The 23,203-nt window shown below is 43.6% G+C and overlaps 1 protein-coding gene across 2 annotated transcripts in view; it reads left to right on the top strand.

Annotated features, from left to right (window-relative positions):
* LOC119168047 (uncharacterized) overlaps nt 1-23,203 on the top strand; it is a 249,851-nt gene that overhangs the window by 185,878 nt on the left and 40,770 nt on the right. Inside the window, exons 20-22 of one of the 2 annotated variants that reach the window (XM_075866355.1) lie at nt 7,332-7,358; nt 7,683-7,703; nt 14,726-14,773. The exons of the other annotated variant lie outside the window; for it this stretch is intronic. Coding sequence (XP_075722470.1) covers nt 7,332-7,358; nt 7,683-7,703; nt 14,726-14,730 — 53 coding nt within the window. The 3' untranslated portion in view covers nt 14,731-14,773. The remainder of the gene's footprint in view (nt 1-7,331; nt 7,359-7,682; nt 7,704-14,725; nt 14,774-23,203) is intronic. 2 annotated transcript variants of the gene reach the window in all.

Raw genomic sequence — 23,203 nt, forward strand, 5'->3', positions numbered from 1 at the left:
GTTGGAATTTCCGGAGCCCTTTTCTATGGTCTCTTTCATAAGCATATGGTGGCTCTGATTCGTTAAACCGGCATATCAATCAATCAGGACTGCGTGATGTCACATTCACGGAGCCTGCTAACGTGGGTGCGTGCGTAGGTGCAGATTTATTGGTGTCCTACGTCGAGACCGTCGGGACATGCCTGTTTGCCGATCTGAAGGGTGCTGGACGACCCAGAGTTGGTCCGACAGGAAAGAGTAGCGGGTGGTCATATTCCATAAGACCGAAGTAGTATGGGTGTTAGTTTGCATTGTTTTACACGCATAGAGGATGTGTGAAAGCGTAGATACGTCTCCACATGCAAGGCGAACTACATTGAGAAACATTTCCAGATGACTGGCGTAAAGGGAGCTCAGATTAGGGTGAACATAAAATAGTTTTCCAGGTAACAAGGAAATACATTGTGTTCGGAAGAGCACATAATGAGTGGCTAAGTAAGTGTGTGAAGGTTTTAATAAATGATTGTGCCACTTAGCACAATGACTAAGAAATGTGTGATATTACGAAGAACCTTGAAGCATCTGAGCTCCTGATGATGTCACTTTTTCTAGGCTGCACCCTTCATTTTCAAGAAGTTTTCTCAGGTATTACTGATACCATGAAGGTCCCAGACCATAACCGAGAGTATATTCATTTTGAACGTCAAGTTTTTTACTATATATCATGGCTGCTTTTAAAAAAAATCCTATCTTGCCACAAGAAGTGTCCGTGTGTTTCAATAGTAATAAAAAATAAGACAGTGTAATTACTCTACTTTTTTCTTTCTAAACACTAAAATTTGCAAGCCACGATGCAGTAGCAGAAAAACATGCAACCGCGTGTGCTTCACGAAAGTGTTTCCAGATACGTTGGCAAACATGGGCCCAGCGCAGTAATTTGCCGGAGTCCTACACTATTGTCGTTGTCATCTATTGCAAATTTGTATAACGCCAACGCACATCTATGTGCAAGCTATTCGAGTGTTCAAGAGCATGATTCATGAACAAATCTGGAAACAATTCTTGAACGTCAGGACATTTGCGTTGAGTGGAGCCGCTTATTCTCTGAAAGGAAGAAAATATTCAAAGCACTATTTAAAGAGCGTATACAACCATCATTTACGTATTGCGTAAGCCGCACAACTGATCAGAAAGCTATTGCCATGCGTAAATTGGAGAGAGTGGTAATATATTGGAAGGCAGAAGAGTCGGTCTCATCTGCTGCATTCTAGCCTGTTAGACTGCACTAGGTGAAAAGATGCCTCAGTGACATTCCTTGCTATTTGCTGCTAACTTCGATCAGCCAGTTTCGTAAAAAGACCTTTTATTTTGCTCTCTTAACGGACTCTTTGGGCCTAGATATGGGCACTAAACTTCGCTTTCATGTTATTTGTTTAACCGCAATATGGCTGGGAATGTTACTGGAAAAGTCTACGTGTTTTAACGGAGAAGTAAGTATGCTTATATGATTATACAAGTTAGCAAGGCTGAGTTTCTTTTCGGTACACCTAAATATTCTTATTTGTAGATATTTTATTGTGTGGAGGCGAAAAATGTCAACAGTACCACTGAATCAAGCCAACTTCTTGCCACTATAACAGCGAGTGTGCTGCTATAATTGTTCTTGTGCGAACATATTGAGAACATTCAGTTGAGTCTTTTTTTGGAGGGAAATGACCATTCTTCATTTGTGTTTTGTTGTTCCTTATATAGAGAAGGACTTTCTTTTAACACGTTTGCGAAATATGCGCATTGAAAACACGATATGAGCTGTTAACGTCTCTTCAACTGGAAAAAAAAAAACATGCTTCAACCCTTCGCTTTAGGAATCAGTAAAACACAAAAAAACGTGTCCTTGGAGAAATGGTTTTATGTTTACATTGATATAACATAGCTTGCGTAAGGTGTATTTGTGTTTGAAAGCTATAAAACCTCTGAACGTGGTTCCATCCGTGTTAACACTTAGCCAAATAGCCCCACCTTAAAACTAACATCCATCAATAATAATGAAAGTACACTCTTGCGGTCATAGGTAAGTGTCAGAACAGAGGAAACGCAAGACGCGTTGCGTATTATCTGATGGCCGGCAATGATTTATCTGTAGTCGAGAGTAAGTGGCGAACGCGAAGTTGGTACATTCAAACGAATTAGGGGTGTTGCTCTATAGGTTGCGGAGCTCTTGACCGATATATGAGTGACACCGACGCTTGGGTTGATATTTGCACATACGAAATACGCTTTATGAGACGGACGCTTACAAACGACGCATTGAAGGAACTAATCGAGAATGCCACATTCATGGTTTATTATGGCAATTTATCAAAAATGCTGAGAGGACTGCAGTAGTTATACAACGCGCATATTTGGAGGCGATAGTCTTCAGGGTGTAGGTCGTTTCCTCATAATAGCATGCTGTAATAGCAGCGACTTCTGGTTAGTGTTGACAGTTTCTCAATAGATGGCGTTTGTGGTTTTTGTAAAGTTGACAACTGAAGGGGATTGATGGCATTGTTATAATAAGAAATTCACAGCATATCCCCCGAGTGAATGATAATGAGTGGGGTGCTGAAGCGTAAATCTGTCTGTCCGGCAGTCTGTCATACACAAAGACAGCCAGGCAGAAGGACGGACGGACGGGCAGGCAGACCAGACAGACGTACACTCAGACAGCCGGATGGACAGAAAGACAGACACATGGACGGAGGGACAGACGCTTCGCCCCACTCATCACTATCCACTACGTGGACATTATTTGAATTTTTGATGGGTTCATTGTAAAAAAAAAAAATTGTGACCATGGCGCAGTAGAAAGCGTGCCCGGCAACTATTGCCGCGTACCGAGAAGTCATGGGCTTCACTCCCAATGACCATACTTTTTTTCTTTTCCATCTAATCTTGCGTGTTTTTTGACGTCACATTTGTGACGGAAGTACGCTCTTAAAGTATTGGAGGACCCTGGCGCAAAAAAGCGATAAGAAAGTTGGCAGATCTAACGTACAGTATGAATAATTATGCCATGCACGACAGAGAATGCTTTATATTGCACTTTAAAATCAGAAAAATGTTAATAGGCAGCGCTGAATATGTCGTACATAACTTTCTTGTCCTGATTATCGAGGTTAGGCGTGTTATTTACCTTCGTCATTCATTCACGTCACTTGATAACAAATTCGGTATATGTGGAGCTAGCGAAACGGCCCTGAGTGTGCTATGAGTCTAGCACGTAGTTAAGTATTACATGACACGCAAATCATGATTATCATTTTTGTATGTGTAATTTAGCTTTGTCGTCTATTCACGACACGTAATAACAGCTTTCGTATATGTTGAGCTAGCTAAACGAGCGTCAGTGCGCTATTAGTGTAGCCTGTAGCCATGTTTTACATGACACACATATCATGAATATCTTGTTTGAATGTCATTTCTATTCGTCAACCATTCACATCACGTAATACCAAATTCAGTATGCGTAGAATTAATGAAACGGCTGCGAGCTCGGTATGAGCGTAGCATGTAGTCATGCTTTACGTAACACGCATATCATGATTATCATGTTTGGACGAGTCAGTTACCTTCGTCATCTATTCACGCCACGTGATATTAAATTTGGTATATGTGGAGGTAGCGAAAGGCCGCGAGCGCATCATGAGCGTGGTGTGTTGTCATGTTTTTACATGGCACGCGTGTTATTATTATCATGTTTGCACCAGTCATATACCTTCGTCATCCATTCACGCCTCATATTACCAAATTTGGTATATAGGAAGCTACCAAACGGCTGCGAGCGCATCATGAGTGTGGCTTCTAGTCTTGTTGTTACATGACACGCATGACATTATTTTCATGTCGGGGTTTGTCACTTGTATTCTGCATGTAGTCATGTCACACCATACCAGCAAGACACCACGAGCAGCAAGACAATGAAGTGTAAGCCCTGACATCATGACATACATGTCATGATACTTATGTTAAGACTAGTCACCTATGCTAGCCATACATTCATGTTTTGCCATACAAAGTTTGGTATTGATACCATTATCGAAACGGCAAGGACAGCTAAAAGTCATCGGCGGATAGATAGATAGATAGATAGATAGATAGATAGATAGATAGATAGATAGATAGATAGATAGATAGATAGATAGATAGATAGATAGATAGATAGATAGATAGATAGATAGATAGATACGCTGAAAGTCTTCGAAGTTCACTATGAAACGCTTCGCTTTCAAAACCAGATGAACAAACAGTTGAACCGGAAATTCCGTATCGTAATATGTGTACATGTATAGAACGACTACAACTCATGCTCACAAAACTTGAAGTCTCTAGTAGAGACGCATTGATGAGAACAGTGATCAGCAGGATGCAGATCAGTTCGACAACATTGTAGAATGGAGCAAGGAGCCGCAGTTTGGAGAATCAATAGCCCATACCTCATTCATGTTAGAGCAAGAGAAGAAATGAACTTAGGACAAGCCTTTACCTGTTGGTGACGACGAATAAATTGTGCTTCAGTTGCTGTGTACGTTGAATCCTAGCGCGAGAGATCAATTTTGCGGCGTTGAAATGAATGAAATGAAACATGTGGGATTGCTAACTTTTCACATCTCTTCATGTTTGGTGACTTGACGCACCTGCTTGACCCTTTGCCAAATCACCCAGTTCATAAGACCAACACTATTTCTTGCGTGACCATGGCGTAGGTATTCAGCCCAGTTCATTAGAGTAGGGTTGACAGGCGGGCTAGTTGGTACAAATTCATGATGGAATAATTGGAATCGCAAACCAACGGGTCACAAAAGAAGCGCTTGTTTGTCTCTCCTCTTGTGTCCCGTTGGTTTGCGCTTCCAATTATTCCATCATGAATCAATTCATTAAAGCACACTGAAGAGGTCACGCCTAACAGCAGGGATTGGCAGTACTATCATACCAGAGTAATGGGACACCATCTTAGATATACTGAAAAGTATACGTTTTTCTTCGACGAACCACATTTGCAAAATTTATTTTTTCAAAATAGTGAAAGACATTTTGCAATGTATGGGCTTTGTCGCGGTACAGTACAGCACTCAGCTAACGCGTTACATTTTTGCAGAAGTGAGCTGATGTCTTTTAATGGGAAAGGGAAGCACTTTTTTTATTCTAAGCAACGATGATCTACCTAGGTCTGTGACGGGATGGCAGTGGTGAAATATTCACGACGTCTAAGCACTGGCACATGTGGTAAATTATTAGCGTCACTGACGGTGAAATAGCGGAGCAAACATACTCGTCTACTGCCTAACGAAGTCATTTACTCTCAAGGCAAGAACCACTTCCTGAATACTTTTCGGAAGGTTTTTTCATATTATGCCTTTACGTCTAAGGGAATTGCGCCCCAATTTATGTAGTTTATGCTTGAAGTCAATCTATTTTGATATCCGTGGTCTGGAATACTTTGTGCTCAGTCCTGCTAAACAGTGATGCAGCACCCAATTATATTGTACCTGAAGCTATTGTTTCTGTTTTGAAACTGCCGTTCTGAAGGAATTTTTTCCTGCTGTGTAGTTATCATTGCTAGACATGGTCCCAGAACTTTCAGATAACTGCAGACCGACTACCACGCCCTCAACGAAGTGGTGGTACGAGTCAGTTATGTGATAGCGCAGTGCCAGACCTTTACGACGTTGATTCACCATTGCGCTCTTTTATGCAGAATGCATCTTGTACGAAATGCAAGGGCTTCTGAGCTTTCTAATATACCCAGGAGTCCGTATATATGACCTCAGAATTGGCTACTGCTCATTACACAAGCCTTTAGCATTTTGTCTCTACTGAAAAATAACTTTCGCGGCCTTGGTGAAACCTGCCAATATTGAATCAGTAGCCGAGCACCGTAACCAATTGAACACCGCAGTGGGTTAAAAATTTTGCAAAGTAGGCGTCGGTCTATAACAACAGGCTTCAATTTTCTAATACGTATACACGCAGGTGTTCTCTAATTATGTACTTATGCTCCTCTGTGCATATGTGTTCGTGCATTCAAGCCTTACCGCAACGTTAAACTCCAGCAGGTCCTCCCTGCAAGGTAATAATGTTCTCACAATTTGCACGACCATTTACTCAGTCATTTATACCCTGCTTCTCTCTGGAACAAAAAAATCTTGCAGCACCATTCCACTTACGTATGAAGTTTTGTTCAGCACTTTTCTATCTGTTAACCGATATTCCGTGCCTTCAGAAATTTTCGAACTTCAAGAATAATTGTCCATTTTTTTTCAGAAAAACATTAGCGTACGTCGGAGTTTCTTGTACACATCCAATTCTCCGAAATTTGACGTTGAAACTTTTACTAAACTTAGTTTGTGTTTCTAATTTCACTTTCAGTAAAACTGCGTCGCAATAGAGCTCGTAACTTTGTTGCTCAATTGTTTTATTTTTTTATCTTCATTATTCATCGATTCAATAAGGCTGCTGGTGTGCGATACTTCAAACTTGTCAGAATGTTTTCTGAGGTAAAAAAGCAAATGTTGCTGCGTCTCAGCTTTTTCTCCTTTCTGAACCCCTTCGGTACTTTTCAAAATTTTGTATAACTGGCTTGGCAGGCATTTTCAACTTCTTGATGAAAAATATTTAACCTCTACTATTGTTTTTCTTATTTAAATATTTTGATGAGCTTGAACTTTATTCAAAAACATGTCAGCCCGCCCAATGTATTCTAAATGACCGTGTTCGAGAAAGAAAAAGGTGACCCAGGGTGGAAGAGCATTTTACTTTCTGAATGAGAGACAGTGGAGAAAACATGCAGGTAATTGTGAGACGCGGAAGTTGCAAACAATAATTCATTACGGTGATGCTGTGAGTAGGATTGTAGATTATGAATATGATCTGGACTGAACTGCTTGCACAGGTTATGTGTGAACGTGGAATACTTCACATTTAGGAAGGACTTCAAATTAAAAGTTCATATTTAGTTTTACTTCAGCACAAAAGTTTTGTTCAGGTGGAGAATTTAAGCGCAAATGAGCAGCTGAAATGTTGCGGCAGAGACTTCGTAACAAGTGCGAATTGATAACGTCGTTTCTTTTCATGAAGAGACGAATTCATCGTGATAGATATAACAAAAATTTCATGGCATTCACTATTGAATGGTAAACCATCTTATCGTATACAGTACGCCACCAAACAGAGGCTGCTAACGCTCAGTCTCTATTTGCATACTATCGGTTCATTCATATTTCAAACTGCAGTTTAATAGTTCTTTGAATTGGCTTTATTAGAGAGTATGTTCTGGTGTGCATTATTTGTTGTTTATATTCATTATTTTTCAGTTTCAGGGTTCGCCCTCAGGAGCTCCAGTAAGTATGCACAAACAGTGCCCAATTGCTCAAGTGTGTTATTCTTGTGCTATTTATATCATACTCTATTGTCAACACGAAATGGTTTACCTCCTAAATGGCACACAATTGAAACTCTACACTCAGCACAACAGAAAAAAGAGTGATTGCAGAATGTGCTTTGCTCGATTGTGTGTTTCTACGCACAGTGTCTCTTTGTATATAATCAGTTAACTCGCAATTAAAACTGCCGTTAAAAGAACTTTTCATTGGATGAGGTTTCAGTGAAGAGTTCATCCTGGTGTTCAATAATCGTTGTTTATTGTCGTCCTATTACAATTTCAGGGTTCCCCCTCTGGCGCTCCAGTAAGTATGCATGAAAAGTGCACATTGCGCAAGTGTCCTATCTTTGTGTTATCTGTATCATACTCAACTGTCGCCACTATACAATATATCTCCCTAATGGCTCACAATTTAAACTATAAACTCAGCAGAATAGAAAACACGGTGATTGCAATATGTCCTTGGTACTATTGTGTGTTGCTAGTTGCTTGGATCTTGCATTGGTGTCACGGCAATTCACCAAACAAGTGTGATGGTTCACTGATATTGAGACTCACGGCAGTGATCATATTCCAACGTATCTGAAGGTCACAGGTTTTGCAACTTCCTCCTCATCAACTAACAGAAGAGTTAATTGGACAATGTACAAGGCAAAGGTGGAAGAGGGATGCGATAAAATCGCGTGCGGCCTCGAGGAGGTAAAGAAAATTGTGATGGAAGAGGTTACGTGCGCCTTTAAATACACATCAAAGCGTACAGATTTTGATATAGAACTTGAACGACTACGAACGATTCGTAGGCGGGCGGAGAGGAGGTACAGGCGCACTAATTCGACTCATGACCTCAGAGACGCTCGACGTCTACAAAAGAAAATCCAACGTCAAATGGACAAGCTAGAGGACCAACGGTGGAAGAAATTTTGTGAATCACTCGATCCCTGCAAGCCTATGTCTCATATATGGAGGAAGGTGCGTGGCCTTGGCTCGACTCCACAACAACGTCCATTCAGCACATTGGCTCTCTATCAAGGCCGCCTGCAGGTTGAGGTTGCTGAAGACTTCTGCGTAAAGATTGCGGGCAATGTGGTTACCATGAGTGACGAAGTCCTCGGGGATGTTCCTGTAGCACGAGTTTCTGAACTGAATATGCTTTTCTCACTCGAGGAACTGGATGTAGCTCTAGCCACCTGCAGACGTTCATCATTACCTGGACCGTACGGTATTGCATACGCTGCTTTGCGCCATCTTGGAAGACGCGGCCGAGACCAGCTACTAAAATGCTACAACCAGTCATGCAACGATGGCGTCGTTCCAGAAAGGTGGAAATCCAGCCGCTTGGTACCAATCCTCGAACTAGGAAAGTCGCCGCTTGATCTGGCATCATATCGACCCATTGCACTCTCCAGCTGCGTAGGAAAAATAATGGAAAGAATGGTTCTGACACGTCTCGAGTGGTACCTTGAACGCTATAATATATACCCAGAGGCCATGGCTGGTTTTCGAAGAGGCCGCTCTTCTATTGATAATGTCATTGACCTCGTAACCTCTGTGCAACAACAGAAATACCTCAAGCGCATCTCGGTTGCAATGTTCCTCGATGTGAAAGGTGCATACGACAACGTAACTCACGATGCCATCCTAGATGCCTTGGTGAACATTGGAATCGGTGGAGAAATGTTTTGATGGATTCGTAGCTACCTGCAGAGGAGATCCTTCTTCGGCTCACTGCGGAAGGCCGCACCATTGATCATTACACCACTCGGGGCGTTCCACAAGGCCAGGTTCTCAGCCCTACGCTGTTTAACCTCACGATCATTGGCCTTGTAAAAAGCCTACCTCGATCAGTCAATATATCTACATACGCTGATGATATATGTATCTGGGCTTCAGCAGTGACACGACTCCAGGTGCGCGCACGGCTCCAAAAAGCAGCGAGAATAACGTCGACGTACCTCCATGCTCTAGGCCTCACAATTTCCACCGAGAAGTGCGCCTTAGTCCCTTTTACCCGCAAGCCCATGATCTGTTATCCTGTTTCTATCGACAACGTGAACCTTTCGTATATGAGACGTCATCAATTCCTGGGTGTCATTATCGACAGAGATCTCTCGTGGAGTGCTCACATCTCGCACTTGAAGAAGAGGCTCAGCTCTATCACACACGTGATGAGATTTCTCGCTGCAAAAAACGTGGGGCACATCAATGTCATCTATGCTTTAGCTGTACAGAGCGCTCTTCTTGGGATATTTGCGGTATAGCACGCCCGTGCTTTCCAATGCCGGAAAAACTAACATCATTGTCTTGCAAAGCATTCAAGGCCAAGTCCTCCGCACATGCTTAAGGCTGCCTCGTTGCGCTAATACGTTAGCAACAATTGGTATTGCTAAAGACCATCCGATCACGACATATATAGCTGTTGACACACTCCGCATACATATCCGTCATATATCCAGAGTGCCTAACCACCACCTTGCTAGCTTGCCACTAGAAAGACCAAAGGCAGCGTTTTCCAAAGTTGTTGCGGCTAACCAGAATTTCATCTCGTCGAGATTCTCGCCCGCAACCATACCACTATCTCCAGAGTGGTGCATGAAAAGACCGACTGTGCACCTTGAAGTGCCGGGGATATCTAAAAAGGCAAGCCTGTCATCTGCAGCCCTCAAGCAGATCTCACTGGAACTTTTGCAGTTGTCATATGCTAACCGAATTCACGTTTACACGGACGGTTCGGTCTTGGGAAGTTCGACAGGTGCCTTTGTCATACCATCTTGATCAATCACCGTCAAATTCAAGACGTCACACGTCACGACATTTACGGGATCCGAGCTCGCCGCTCTTCGAGCTGCCGTGGAGTTTGTTATGCAAGAATCCCCTAGTAGATGGGTCATTTTCTGTGACTCCAAGGCAGCCCTTCAATGCGTGCGAAGTCTACGACGTGGAAACTACCACCAGATGGTGTATTGTATTAATGAAATTGGTCATCGCGCTACTGATCAAGGGCACGACATTGTTTTACAATGGTTGCCGGGCCACTGTGGCATCAGTGGTAACCACCTCGCCGACGACGCTGCCCGACGTGCCCACGATGGTGCGCCCACACTGTTAATACCCTTGTCAAGAGTAGACGCAGCTAGAGAACTTCATCACATCGCGCATAATGCCACGCTTGCGCACTGGAATTCTTCACCTAACTCCAATCAATGCTCTAAGAATCTGAAATCACTATTTCAGAAACAACTGCCATCCAAGATTTCAGGACATGACGCTACAATGCTGTGCCGGCTGTGGACTGAGGTAGCGTTTACTAAATCATTCAGCCATCGCATTGGCATGGCGGATTCATCCATGCGTGAAAGCTGCAACTGTATAGAGACTATTGAATATCTCTTGTGCCACTGTGCCCAATTTGATGAAGATCGCCGGACTCTCCAGTGTGCCTTGCATAGACTCGATGACCGGCCATTTAATGAAGCAAAGATCTTAGGAGCCTGGTCGCGCCGCACATCAGCACAGAAAGCCACAAGAGCCCTCCTGAGATACTTGTCAACAACTTCATTGAGGGACCGCCTGTGAAACTCGGCAATGCGTGTGATGTGACATGTGTCTATCCTTCACTCTCTCTTTTACTCCCCTCTCCCCCTCCCCATGTGTAGGGTAGCAAACTGGACGCATAGTCTAGTTAACCTACCTACTTTTTCCTACATTCCTTCTCTCTCTCTCTCTGCTAATTAGGTAGACAACATCGTTGAACACTGAACGGCAAGAAAGAAACTCGGCGCATTACCACACAGACAACAGTTAAGCGAAATCATGGCGTGACATGATCTACCGTATCAAAATATTTGTTCTTTTATGTAAAAGAAGATGAAGAACCAACACACTAGTTGCTTTCCTTATTTTAATTTTAATTTTCATCCTGCCCTAGACTGGTCCTTTTCACTTCGCCTTCAAGATTCTGTGCCCCTATTTGAAGCAGAATTTCTTGCGATACTTCTAAGTCTCCCTAAAATAACTGATCCAGTAAGGTCCGCAGTAATTTTAACGGATTCACTATCAGTATGTGCCTCCCTTACTGCAGATGAGAACTCGCATGCTCAGAGTGCTTTCAAAGCTTGAGATCCCCGCATCTGAATCTGATTGAATTGAACTGGGTTCCACAACATAAGGGCATATATATGAATGAAATGAAAGATGCGCTGGCAAAATCATCTCTAAATGGGTCTTTTATTAGGGTCTTACCGGCATCAAAATTCTTGATAGGCGCTAGATTAAGAAGAAAACTGCTGTTATAGGGGTTTTCTACACCATCATTAAAAGCCACACCAGAATTTATGCACTTGTTATACCATTCGAATAATAAAATATGGTAAATGCGAGAAACAGAAGTTGCAATCACTAGACTGCGCTGTCGAAATTCACAGCTAAATTTATATATACACAGAGCTGGTCTGGCAGCCTCCCCTCATTTTCCTGTTTGTGGAGTAAATCAGTCAACTGAACAGTATATCATTTATTGTAATAGATTCTCGGCCTTAAGTGAAAACACTTTAGGTGCCGTTGGCCACCTTCTGGGAATAGATTAAATGCTCAAAATGTGCTTTCCTTTGGGGCTTTGGCCACAGCAACTAGAAGATTGTTCACGCATTGCAGGTGTTCGTCAAAAGTTTAAACCATCAAATTCGTCTTGTTGCATCTTGTATTCTCTTAAAGAGATCAATGTTGACCTGTGTAAAAAAAACGGAAAACGATTGTGGGAGTCGGTCCGGGAGGAACTCGTTTTTTAGTAGTTCAGGTACAATGAATTTGAACGGTAGTTTATAACCAAACGCGAACCATGGTGGGGTGGTTTCTGAGAACGGTTGATCTGTACAGTAAATCAGCGCCACGAATGGCCTTGAATACATCTTTCTTGAGTTATGTTGAATTAAAAACCTTCTTGACAGACGTTGAATTCATGGGAAATTTTCATCCGCTAACAACAATATTAAGTAAAATGGAGGTACTCTCACTCACGCGAGCTCATTTGCTCATCGGCGAAAGGTCGGTCTCAATTCTGGCAAAAAGATCACTGAAACAAAGCCAAGTTTAGCCAAAACACGTGCGTTGTAGGTGAAGATAAGCGTACCTCGATGCCCTCTGGAAGCGGCATGGTGCAAGAAATGTATCACAGCTGCCATTACAACGGTAATTGGCACATTGTTGTGAAGTAAATGTAGGAGACGTGTTACTTATTGTCAACGACAAATCTCCTGAGCTGTTATGATATCTTACCGTAATCGGAGAGATATTTGCAGGCCGTGACGATCACGTTCGTTTTTGTCTTTTTAGAACGACAGTCGACACGAAACTACGAGGACCAGTGCAACATCTCTAGCACGTTGAGCCTTCAAGCTAATACATTTGTTTACGGGAAGGTGTTAGAAATTGATTGGTTAATTGGTTGGACCCAAAAAGGGTGGCTCATCTCAACACAGGGGACAAGCCATAATTTGCGCAGCTGTGGCATTTTTGAATAAAAAGGGGGAATGCCTTGAAAAAAGTTAGGTAATTGAGAATAGTAGTTGAGCTAACAATTTAGTATTATTTGTTATAGCAGGAAAAATAAAAAAAAACATTATAAATAATCAATATATTGAGTTGTACGATTTCTTGAGGCTTCTGACGAATGCTTCTATTTTGTCCTATAGCGTTTTGCTGTTTAAATAAACACCGTCATGGCACAGATGATCATACAACTGCTGTCAATGATGTAGACGTCTCTAGAAGAAATGTCCTAGTAGAAGACGACTCCAGCTTAGCACGCTTTTCGGGCATTCGCGTGGCTTCACCATCTATGGGACTTGGCTTCATGGCATGGCGCTGATGCTCAGAAAAGCCATCCCTTGCACATGCTAGTGAAGTGTTTGGGCTGGTTTACAAGATAAAATTCACGTACGCATGTGGGAAGTAGTGAAAAGGCAGTGCACCACGGTAGCTAAACCTTCGGCGGTGAGGAAATGCGTTAACGGCGGTGGTCACCAGTCAGGCCACACCCCAGTCCTCGTAATGCAGTTCCATCACCAAGCAGACATTTTTTAATACGGTTGGAAAGTCCGCACCACCAGTATTCGAACCACGGACCTCTTGTATGCAAGGCTGATGTTCTAACCACTACACCATCGCTGCCTACTGCAGTGCTTCGAGATAGTTAATAGTGCACTTGAAGTTGTAAAAGAATAGGTCTCTTTAGAACAGGTAATAACCGCGTAGCCGAACCACGACATTGGAGTAACAACAATAATCAGATTAGGGTGGAGCACATTTGGCAAGCACTCTCAAATCATGACAGGTGGATTGCTACTGTCCCTCAAGAAGAAGGTATATAACAGCTGCATCTTGCCAGTACTTACTTATGGAGCAAAACCTGGAGATTTACAAAGAGGGTTCAGCTTAAATTGAGGACGACGCAGTGAGCAATGAAAAGTAAAATGGTAGGTTTAACCTTAAGAAACAAGAACAGACTGGACTAGAGAACAAACCGCAGTTATGGATATTATAGTTCAAATCAGGAAAAGGAAATGGACATGGGCCGGGCGTGTAGCACGTAGGCAGGATAAACGCTGCTCAATAAGGGTAACTAACTGGCTTCCTAGAAAAGGCAAGTGGGTTTGGGGGGCACAGACGGGTCGGTGGGCAGATGAGATTAAGTAGTTTTTGCGAGTAAATTGGCAGTAGCAAGCACAGGACCGAGTTGACTGGCGGAACATGGGAGAGGCCGCTTTTCTGCAGTAGACGTAGTCAGGCACATTATGATGATGATGATGACAAGACAAAACACAGATACATTCATCAAATAGTGGCAAAACGGGAACTTTAAGCAGGACAGTTTTCTTTATAAAGCGGAAAAAAATCAAAAGAATTTAGGACCAAAACCGAAATAATTTTACGACTTTAACATTATATGCGTGAATGTCTCCTTAGCGCAAAACATTGAGCAGTAAATAATAATTGGTACAGAGAAGATTTGATAATGAAGTATAATAAACACAATGTTGGTAAGGCAGGGGTGATACCAATTCACAAAATTTTCGATCTCAGCGTGAACACAACCGGAAAAAATCATTCAATAAACACTCACCAGTGCAATAAAAAAACCTCTTTCGTGGATTACGCTTAGAGATTATATCTTATTAGGGCGCAAATTCCAAAACTGCTTGTAACGTAATTAAAGAATCTGGATGGGAAAAGATGTCAACTGCAATGTTAATTGTGCTTTTTTATTGAAATAGGTTGGTATATCCTTTCATGCAATAATAATTTCTTTCTTTATCACTAACCTTTTTGCAGGCTGAGCACGCAAGAGATCTCGGAGATTCCACTCACCGTCCTGTTCAGGCGAGTAGTTTACTCTAACGCAAGTACTGAACCACTGTGCCAGGAAATTGATTGATAACCGAGGTACGACGTGAGAGAAGGCGTTACAAGTGCGAAGAACAATCTATTTGTTACGGTGTGTGCAAATTTTGGGCATATACCGTTCCACATAAGGAGGAAAACATGGCCAAACAAAACCAAAGGATCTTGGTACGGGGTTTGTCAGAAAGGTTTTTTTAGAATGAGCTGGACGGTGAGTTTTGGCTAGCACTGCTCGTCGTTCTTCTGTTTCTAAAGCTCCACTGCTGTTGTCGCTGCTCATTCTTCCCTAATGATTATACCCGCTAAAAATTCTCCGCTTGCAGCCGAAGCCCACCGGGTGAAAAGTTAGCTGGAATGTCACTAAGAAAAAAGGCTTAAGCGTGCTATAATTGTGACTTTGGGCCTGATTCACCGTCTTCCATGGGCTTAGAACAGTGTATAACTACGATTTCGCTCACTGAGATGGTAAATCACGACGAATAGTTCAACATGGTCAGCGAGCAATTTTTGACAGAGTGCATGTTTCATCATTAGAGTCCATAACAGCATTTGTTCACGAGCATCGTAGGTGACCTAGTGGTGTCGGCCCATCGTACGGAAATTAATCCTGCTCTTCTGGTGCCAGCGTACGTATTCGGGCGAGGCGCCGCGATTTCTCCGTGCGGCACAGCATTGCCACGATTTGAGCGTCGTTGTGGCTGGAGGAAAAAAAGATAGTGCTGAAATTTACCGAGGTTGACAAGCGTTAAAAGAAAAAAACGAACTGTATTCACTGGTCTCATTCCTGCGTGGTAATATATGCGTACGTCAAGAACGGCAGCACATCAACCCGGTTTTTGTGGCCTTAACTAACGTACATGGATATCGTGGATGTGGATGTCATGCATAACGTACATGTATATCACGAGGGTTTTGTTCGTACACTCAGTCAAGCCATCGGTCTGAGGGTGATAGGCCGTGGAATGTCCAAAGAGCTCGTCAACAATATTAGCTCTCAACTGGCGGTCACTACCCCGAATGATCACGTGAGGGGGACCATGTTGAAATGTGCTGGAATGCAGTGCCGTTTTCGATACTTTTGTTTTTGTTAAAGAGGGTAGTGCCACCGTTGTGCAAAGCCGAGTCAGGCAGACGGCGCATACTATCATCCAATGGTTCCCTTTGTATGAACATAGGAACGCTACCATCAAGTGCATGCCTACTTGTTCAAATGATGAGCTGCGTGCAATTGACGGCTTTAGGCAACCGACTGGTGCAACTCTAGGTCTCTTGTAGCTTCTGCATTGAGCACAGCTGCCTACATACGTCTCCATTTTTGCGCGTTTGCAGGCAGTAAAAAAATTGTTAGCACGATGGATTGTCCGCATTTATCCTAGGTAAACTGAAGTTGGGTAAACGTGCCAAGACGGACAAAATTGAAGAGCAAAGGTCTTCTGGATCAACACGAATAAACTCTGCGACTGTTCCAGCGAAATTCAGGCTGTAGAGCAACCCTTTCTGAGCATAAAAACGGCACTCTGTTGAATCTGCAACAGAGAAATGTGGCTCTAATTTTGGATTTTCATGCTGAACTCTTGCAAACGCTCTGATACCTGGGAGTTCCAATGTACGGTTGCATTTAAATAATCGAAATTGGAAGCCTGATATTTTGTTGCGCGGAAACGCATGCCAGAAAGTCAATCGGCATCAGCATGCCTTCGGCCGACCTTGTAGGAGACCGTGAAGCTGTACTCTTCCAAACGTAAGGCTCATCATGTCAGACATCGCGACAAATCACAAAGATTGACAAGTCAGCATAAGTGGTGATGGTCGGTGATGATATTGAACTCACGCCCACACAAGTACGGCTAGAACGGCTGCACGGCGACAATAATGGTGAGACCTTCCTGCTCAAGAACCATGTAGTCCCGTTCGGGTTGGCTTAATGAACAGCTCGCACAGGTGATGACATGTTTTTATTGTTGATACGCTGAAGAAAAACTCTGCCAAGACCTACACCACTCAAATATGTGTGGACCTCTGTTGACAGTGATGAATCTAAGTGTCGGAGGACGGGCTGCCAACGTTTGCAGAAACTACAGTTATGGAAAGGAAGCAGCACACTTCAGCTTCAATTGGAATTGCGCGTTCTTGGGCAAAAACCTTGTCAAACCATAAACCACGTGAGTGAAATAAGGAATCAATCGCCTGAAGTAGGAGCATAAGCCCAGAAAGCTGCGAAGTTTTTTGGTGGACTGAGGTTGCTGAAATGCTTCGAAGACTTCATTTTGCAAGGTCGGGCCGGATGCCTTCTTTTCTCACAAGATGCCCCAACACCAAAGCTTTGTGTTACCTGAAATTATCCTTGTTGGAGTTAAGCACAAGACAAGCCTTCCGTATGCAGGTAACGGCAGAATCAAAGCGCGTGTTCTGCTAGTCAAAGGTACGACTAAATACGAAGACCTCTTTGCAAGAGCATATGCACATCTCCCATTATAAAACTCACAGAATGGTGTCCATGAAACGTCGAAGATGGCAGGAGAGTTGCACAACTTGAGTGGCGTAAGATTAAATTAAAAAACTCCATCATGTGTTAAGAACGTTTGCTGTATTGCAATACACATAATGTGCACGATTCCCAGAGCATTTCAGCTGTCGCCACATGAATAAATAAATAAATGAATAAATATATATATATATATATATATATATATATATATATATATATATATATATATATATATATATATATATATATATATATATATATATATATATATATATATATATATATATATATATAGGAAAAGAAGCGTATACCTAAGGCCTCGTTTTTCCGTGTTTTTACATTAGATTTACCAGACATTATTGCCAAGGAAAGTATAGAGGAAGATATTAGACCAAATTGTAATGTAAATATGAAGGAAAGTGGGTGAAAAGATAACTTGCCGTGGGCAGATCCTATATATAAATATATGTATATATATATATATAAATATATATATATATATAAATATATATATATATATAAAATTATATATATATAATACATATATATATATTGGTCATGTTTTTGTTATCACCCTGTTACACTACGTTCAGCACAACCCACGCCTACGATGTTTGAGACGCTCCGAGGCTTTAGTAGATTGTTTTGTTAGGATTACGGCCACTTCGGGAACATCACAGATTATTCGAAAACCTTCATCGCCGCTTGCAATACCGCTAGATTATTCGACGGCAACAGTATAAATGTTGACAGCCGATGCTCTGTTCGCTGCTGTCAGTCTCTGTGTCTTTTCTTTTGCGTGGCCACAAGTTCGGCCCGTAACAACAGTTTTTTTTTTTTTTGACGTTGGGTCTGCTCCGTTTGTTCACGTCACAACCCCGTGAAACTTGGTGGATAGAGGTGCTGCTTTGTTCATGTACCGGACACCCTCATTAAGCGGTGAACCGAGCCACGAGCACCGAACAAGCCGCAGGCAGCAGGGTTTACCTAGAGAGTACGGGCCTTTAAACGCAAGGCTCGGAAGACCAAGGCCATCACCTCGACCGTGGCAACGATGACGGCTGGTGCGCCACAGTCAGCGATCGTGATGCAGCAGCCAAGAGAATCACGGATTTGTCATGGGCATCGTTTTAAGTTGCGGAAACCTGGCTAGAAACCTACGACCGAGTGGCTGCCCTCAACCACTGGGACGCGGAAGCGAAGCTCCGTCAACTCTACTTTTATCTGGAAGACACGGCAGGGCATGGTTCGAGAACAGGGAGTCTGTGCTTAAAACGTGGGATCTCTTCCGCGGCGCATTCCTGCAAACATTCGGGAGCGTGGCTCGCAAAGAGAAGGCTGCTGGCCTGTTGGAGACCTAGACACAGCTGCCCAATGAGAATGTCACCATTTTCATGAAGAAATGAGCCACCCCTTCCACCACGCCGACCCCGACATGTCCGAGGAGAAGAATGTCCGTCTATTCATAAGAGGAGTCAAGCAAGAACACTTCGTTGGGTTCATGAGAAATCCCCCAAAGGTGGTCGCCGATTTTCTTTAGGAAGCATCTACGATGGAAAAGATGCTCGAGATGCGGATACGCCAATACAACCGCTGCTTCTCATCTACAACCTACGCCGACATCCAAGCGCTAAAAACTGCCGACTTAGGTGAGACGATCATTGCGATCGAGCAAGAATATCTCCAAAATTTGCTTCCTTCAGCGCAGCTTCGCGTGGACACCATCGCGGACGTCGTACGGCAGGAGATTGAGCAATCACTGGGCGTTTCTCAGCCTCCAGAACCGCAGCTGCAAGTAATGCGTAGAGACCAAACTATAGGCAAATGTCTATTTTCTTCCTTGCGTTCCTATCGTGGTATTTTGATATATGAGCATGAATTAGAGGTTAAGAAGGGCTTTTATGGTGTATTATTGTGCCTATAAATGCCTATTTTGGGTGTTGTTGCCTAAATGCCTACAAGTGCCTATAAATGCGTATTTTCAAGATGAGCGCCTATATGAGCACCATTCAAGCACAAATTTTCTTTTCGAGCATGGTGTGAAGCCATTATTTATGTGAAAATTACTGCATTATGTTTCTAAAAACTATAAGGTTTAATGAAAACAAAGCTGACATGCTGCGAGCGAATATAGGAGGAGCATGAGGAGTCCAAAAGACGCTATTTCTGCAGCCCTAAGTGGCAGAATGTATCAGCGTCTTCAGGGGAAGGAGGAGAGAAAATTATTTGTGGGGTAAAAAAAATAGAAGTGTTGTCTATGGCCGAGGACGTGGCGACCACCTTCTACAAACATCTTTACAGTGTCCCGAAGGAAAAGATCATGTATTGTGACCACGATAACACGTCGCTCCGCTGAAACTGCGGTCAGAGACAGCGCACCAAAAACAAGCTAAGTGTTGTCAGGGTTGGCGAAGGCACGATGCATGACGAACGCAAGTTAAATGGACATAGTAGTAGTTGTCGTAGTAGTAGTATATAGTAGTAGTAACAGTGGCAGTATGTGTGCTATTACGCAAAGAACTACGACATAAATATGAGAGACGCTGTAGTGGAAGCTTCCACAAATTTTGACCAACTGGTGTTCTTTAACCTGCACTGACGTTGCACAGTACACAGCCATATATTTTTTCGCAACCATCTTGATGTGACCGCCGTGGTCACAATCGAATCCACGGCATTCGGGTCAGCAGCGGAGCACCCTATAGTTACTGGTCCACCGAGGCGCACGCTAAACGAGGACTGATTATTGAATAGCATCTCGAGGCTATTCAAAACAAAAACAAAAATAACAACAATCTGAAATTCCATTTGCATGTTCTCTTATTTTTCTCAGCGTTCATGTATCACACTGATTTTGAAAGAACAGTGCATTGACACGGGAAAACAAAGACATAGAGACGAAGAGTGCTGTTTTTCTTTCCTTTTGTCTTTGCGATTCCCGTTCGAAATGATATGAAGCAGCTAGACCAAATCAAAGTGATCGTCATTTATGCTATGCAACACCAAACTCAAACTGCACATGCCAAGTAGAATAATGTCACGTGCAACATTCCTAATAAGGTACCGTTTAATATGCAGGATATAATCAGGAGACGGAACTTTTTTTGTCTGTTTTATAGGTACAGCTAGTATTTAACAAAGTCCTAATGAAGAACGTACAGTAAACAACGTCAGTCCACCAATGACAACGTAAAAAAGCGACGCAAAAATACAATCATTCCTTGCTGTACGTCACTCCCTAGATCTTGGGACACAGGCCCGAGAGAAGGGCAAGTGGCATTCATTAAAAATTGAATGTTTTTCCACATGTAAGTTTGCAATCTTACCAGGATAGATCCGGAGTGCCCGTCGCACTGTTACGCTTGTCTTGCAGAAATACTCAAACCTAGCGAGGGGCCCTTTAAGGTGTTCACCGATAGGGAAGAAATTTGTCTTTCGGGAATAAGCCTTGCATGCTTCTCTTCTGGGGTATCAGTGGTCTGATTATTTGCTCCTGCGCTGCTCTTTTCAGCCAGAGTGATCATTGAAGAGAAGACACTTGACGCACAATGCTACAATAAAAAAGAATGACCACACACTGTGAATCGCGCGAGAAATACATGCCTATGTTCAATTGTTGGTACCTTTCTGCTATCTAAATATCATTTTTTCCTTCTTGCCGTAGATACAAGTCGACGACTTCATTGTTTTCAGATAATTAAATTTTTGTAGAAATTTATTGTGCCAAGTATTATGGTTTGAGGGCGTAAATTGGTGTTTTAATTGTGGTTCTTTGGCGCCTGAAACACACTTTTTGAGTGCCTGAAATTCCAGCCTCTAGTAAGAAGCTGTGCAGCTGCAGCCCGGCGTCAAGCCCCTCCTTCACGCCCACACCAAAATGATGCCCTGTCGCACTTCCGTCGCCTGACGCCACCGCCGCCACCTCCGACGTCCTACCATTCGCCAGCGCACCACCGAGAAAAACCGACGTTTCGCGAGAACCTGATAACCACCCGATCTGCTACCACAGTGGCGGGGCCGGGCACACCTACCGCCATTGGCAGTACCAACAGATGGGTCTGCGGGGCTTCGACATTAACGCGCCATGCTCACAATGTGGTGAACGACCACATGACATAGACGACTACGTCGCTGGAGCGCTGTCGACACCCCCACGACGTTATCGTTCCATCGTCAGGCCGCTACGCCTCACCACACCGCAGGCAGTGCACCGGCCCTGTTCGGGGCTGATCTCCGAGCCTTTACTCGGAAAACTAAGGGCAGCAACAAATGGAGGTGCGGTTGCTACACGACGAACTAACGAAAATCGTCCGCCACCGACGACGACAACGCCGGCACGAAATAGAAAGAACCCGCCGTAAGACAAAAAGGGTCTTGACGTCGAACCTTCGCAGCCTGCAGAAGACGTCACGAGGCACCGTGGAAGCAGTGGAGCAAATAGACGTAGCCATGACCCAACGCTATGACCCAACCGCTGCGCATGACGACGAGCCAGCGACTTCGACCTAATGTTTGACGGCCCACTCGTCACTGCTCTCCTCTAAACTGGAGCCGACTATTCCGTCGTCAGTAGGTCCTTTGCGACGAACATGAAAAATATGTGGACGGCATGGCAAGGCCCCGAAATCCAGATTGCTGCACGTTGCTTAACAACGATGACTGGCGTCTGCACCACAAGAATCACCATAAATAAGCAGACCTATTCTGAGAGCTTTGTAATCTTAGGAAATTGCTCCTGGGATCCGGTGCTTAGAATGCACTTTTTAAGTCTAAACGGTGCAGCCATCAACCCGAGGTGTGAGTCAATCACACTAACCTCGGAAAAAACGCTGCCAATCCCTACAACGCCAAGGAATCACGCATTGCATGTGCTAGAAGGGCAAGTCAATGTGCCACCTTTCTCCAGCGTCGTCGTTTCCATTGGCACCGCAAAAGCCGAAAACATTGAGGGCGTCATCGAGGGCGATCAGCCCCTTATTCTGAAGCGTCAGATTTGCGTCGCAAGAGGCATAGCTGAGCTGCGTGACGGTAAAACAAAAGTGGTGCAGACAAACTTCAGTCATGACTATAGGCACCTCATCCGTGGTATGGCGGTAGTCCACATTGACGAATTCGTAGAGGCCAGCAATTCGTTCGCCCTTTTTGATGCTGCCGATGCTGCTTCGATGAATCCATGTGCTGAACCAGATTTCGATGTCAACCCCAGCTTTTTGCAGCGCAAGCATGAGTTGCTCAAGTCCCTCCTCTTGCAATTCAAAGACTGCTTCTCGTCATCATCGTGAATTCCAAAAACACCAGTCGCGAAACATTGCATGATAACAGAAGAAAGTTCCCGACCAGTTCGACAAAGCCCGTACCGAGTCTCAAAGCGCTAACGCTACGCCGTAAAAAAACATGTCGACAAAATACTACGCGGCGACATCAGTCAGCCATCCAAGAGTCCGTGGGCGTCACTCATGATACTAGTGAAGAAGAAGGACGGGACCCTGCGTTTTCGCGTCGATTACCGCCGCCTGAACAAAATCACAAAGAAGGACATGCACCCTCTCTCATGTGTAGACGACGCACCGAACCGTCTCCGGAACGCGAAGTACTTTTCTTCCGTGGAACTCAAAACGGGCTATTCACAAAATGAGGTTGACGAGAAAAGACGGTCTCCATTACTCCAGACAGCGTTTTCGAGTTTACGGTCATGTCATTTAGCGTTTGCTCGGCGCCTGCGACGTTCCGGCACATCATGAACACCGTTCTGGCTGGATTAAAGTTAAAGACTTCCCTCGTGTACTTGGGTGACGTCATCGTGTTTTCCTCGAGCTTCAATGCGCATTTTCGGCAACCTTAAAGCGGTACTTCAAGCTATCAACACCTCTGGAATAATCCTGCAGCCACGAAAATGCCGCTTTGCGTAAGAGCAGCTGCTG

Source organism: Rhipicephalus microplus, chromosome 6 (genome assembly GCF_043290135.1).
Source record: "Rhipicephalus microplus isolate Deutch F79 chromosome 6, USDA_Rmic, whole genome shotgun sequence".
Classification (NCBI taxonomy): domain Eukaryota; kingdom Metazoa; phylum Arthropoda; class Arachnida; order Ixodida; family Ixodidae; genus Rhipicephalus; species Rhipicephalus microplus.